The 827-nt window shown below is 61.2% G+C and overlaps 1 protein-coding gene across 1 annotated transcript in view; it reads left to right on the top strand.

The window, feature by feature from the left end:
- TBX2 (T-box 2) overlaps positions 1 to 827 on the top strand; it is a 12,206-nt gene that overhangs the window by 763 nt on the left and 10,616 nt on the right. Inside the window, exon 2 of the mRNA XM_014951928.1 lies at positions 472 to 739. Within this exon, the coding sequence (XP_014807414.1) occupies positions 472 to 739 (268 nt within the window). The remainder of the gene's footprint in view (positions 1 to 471; positions 740 to 827) is intronic.

The following is an 827-nucleotide window of genomic DNA, read 5'->3' as shown; positions in this document are numbered from 1 at the left end:
CCCCCCCCCCCCGGTGCTGCCCGTGTCCCCGGTCCCGGGGGAGGGCAGCCTGAGTGCGGGGCGAGCTCCTCGGCGGAGGGCAGGGAGACGGCGTGAAATCCGGGATGCCGTTTCCCCCCTTATATTTCCCCAGAATATTTTGGATTTGGTGGTTTTGGAGTTCTTAGGTTATTTTTTTTTGAGCTTTTCCCCTGGTTTTTCGGGTTTCCCCCCCCCGGCAGAGCGGGGTGAGGAGCAGAAAGTGAGAAAGGCTGGAAATCCGCGGTGAAGCTCAACTTAAAAAAAAAATATATATATAAAAGATGGTGGTTTCGGGGCCGGAGCCGGGGCCGGGCGGTGCGGGGTGGTGCGGGGCGGCTCGGCGGGACCGCGGCCGTCGGGGGTCGGCGGTGGACGGTGTGTGTGTGTGTGTGTTTTTAGGGGGTGGAGGGGGGGGTCCGCAGCCCTGTACCGCTCTGGGTCTCTCCGCAGGAGGATGTTCCCCCCGTTCAAGGTGCGGGTGAGCGGCCTGGACAAGAAGGCCAAATACATTTTGCTGATGGATATAGTGGCGGCCGACGACTGCCGGTACAAATTCCACAATTCCCGCTGGATGGTGGCCGGTAAGGCCGATCCGGAGATGCCCAAACGCATGTACATCCACCCCGACAGCCCGGCCACCGGCGAGCAGTGGATGGCCAAACCTGTTGCCTTTCACAAGCTCAAACTCACCAACAACATCTCGGACAAGCACGGCTTTGTAAGTGCTGCTTGTGGGGCAGAACGGAGTGTGTGTCGGTCCCCCCCCCTCCACCACCCCCGGAGAAGCAGTGGGGTTCGCTCGGTGC

The sequence above is a fragment of the Calidris pugnax genome, unplaced genomic scaffold (genome assembly GCF_001431845.1).
Source record: "Calidris pugnax isolate Ruff unplaced genomic scaffold, ASM143184v1 scaffold45, whole genome shotgun sequence".
Classification (NCBI taxonomy): domain Eukaryota; kingdom Metazoa; phylum Chordata; class Aves; order Charadriiformes; family Scolopacidae; genus Calidris; species Calidris pugnax.
The sequence above is the reverse complement of the archived record's forward strand: the minus strand, read 5'-3'. Positions and strand labels throughout refer to the sequence as shown.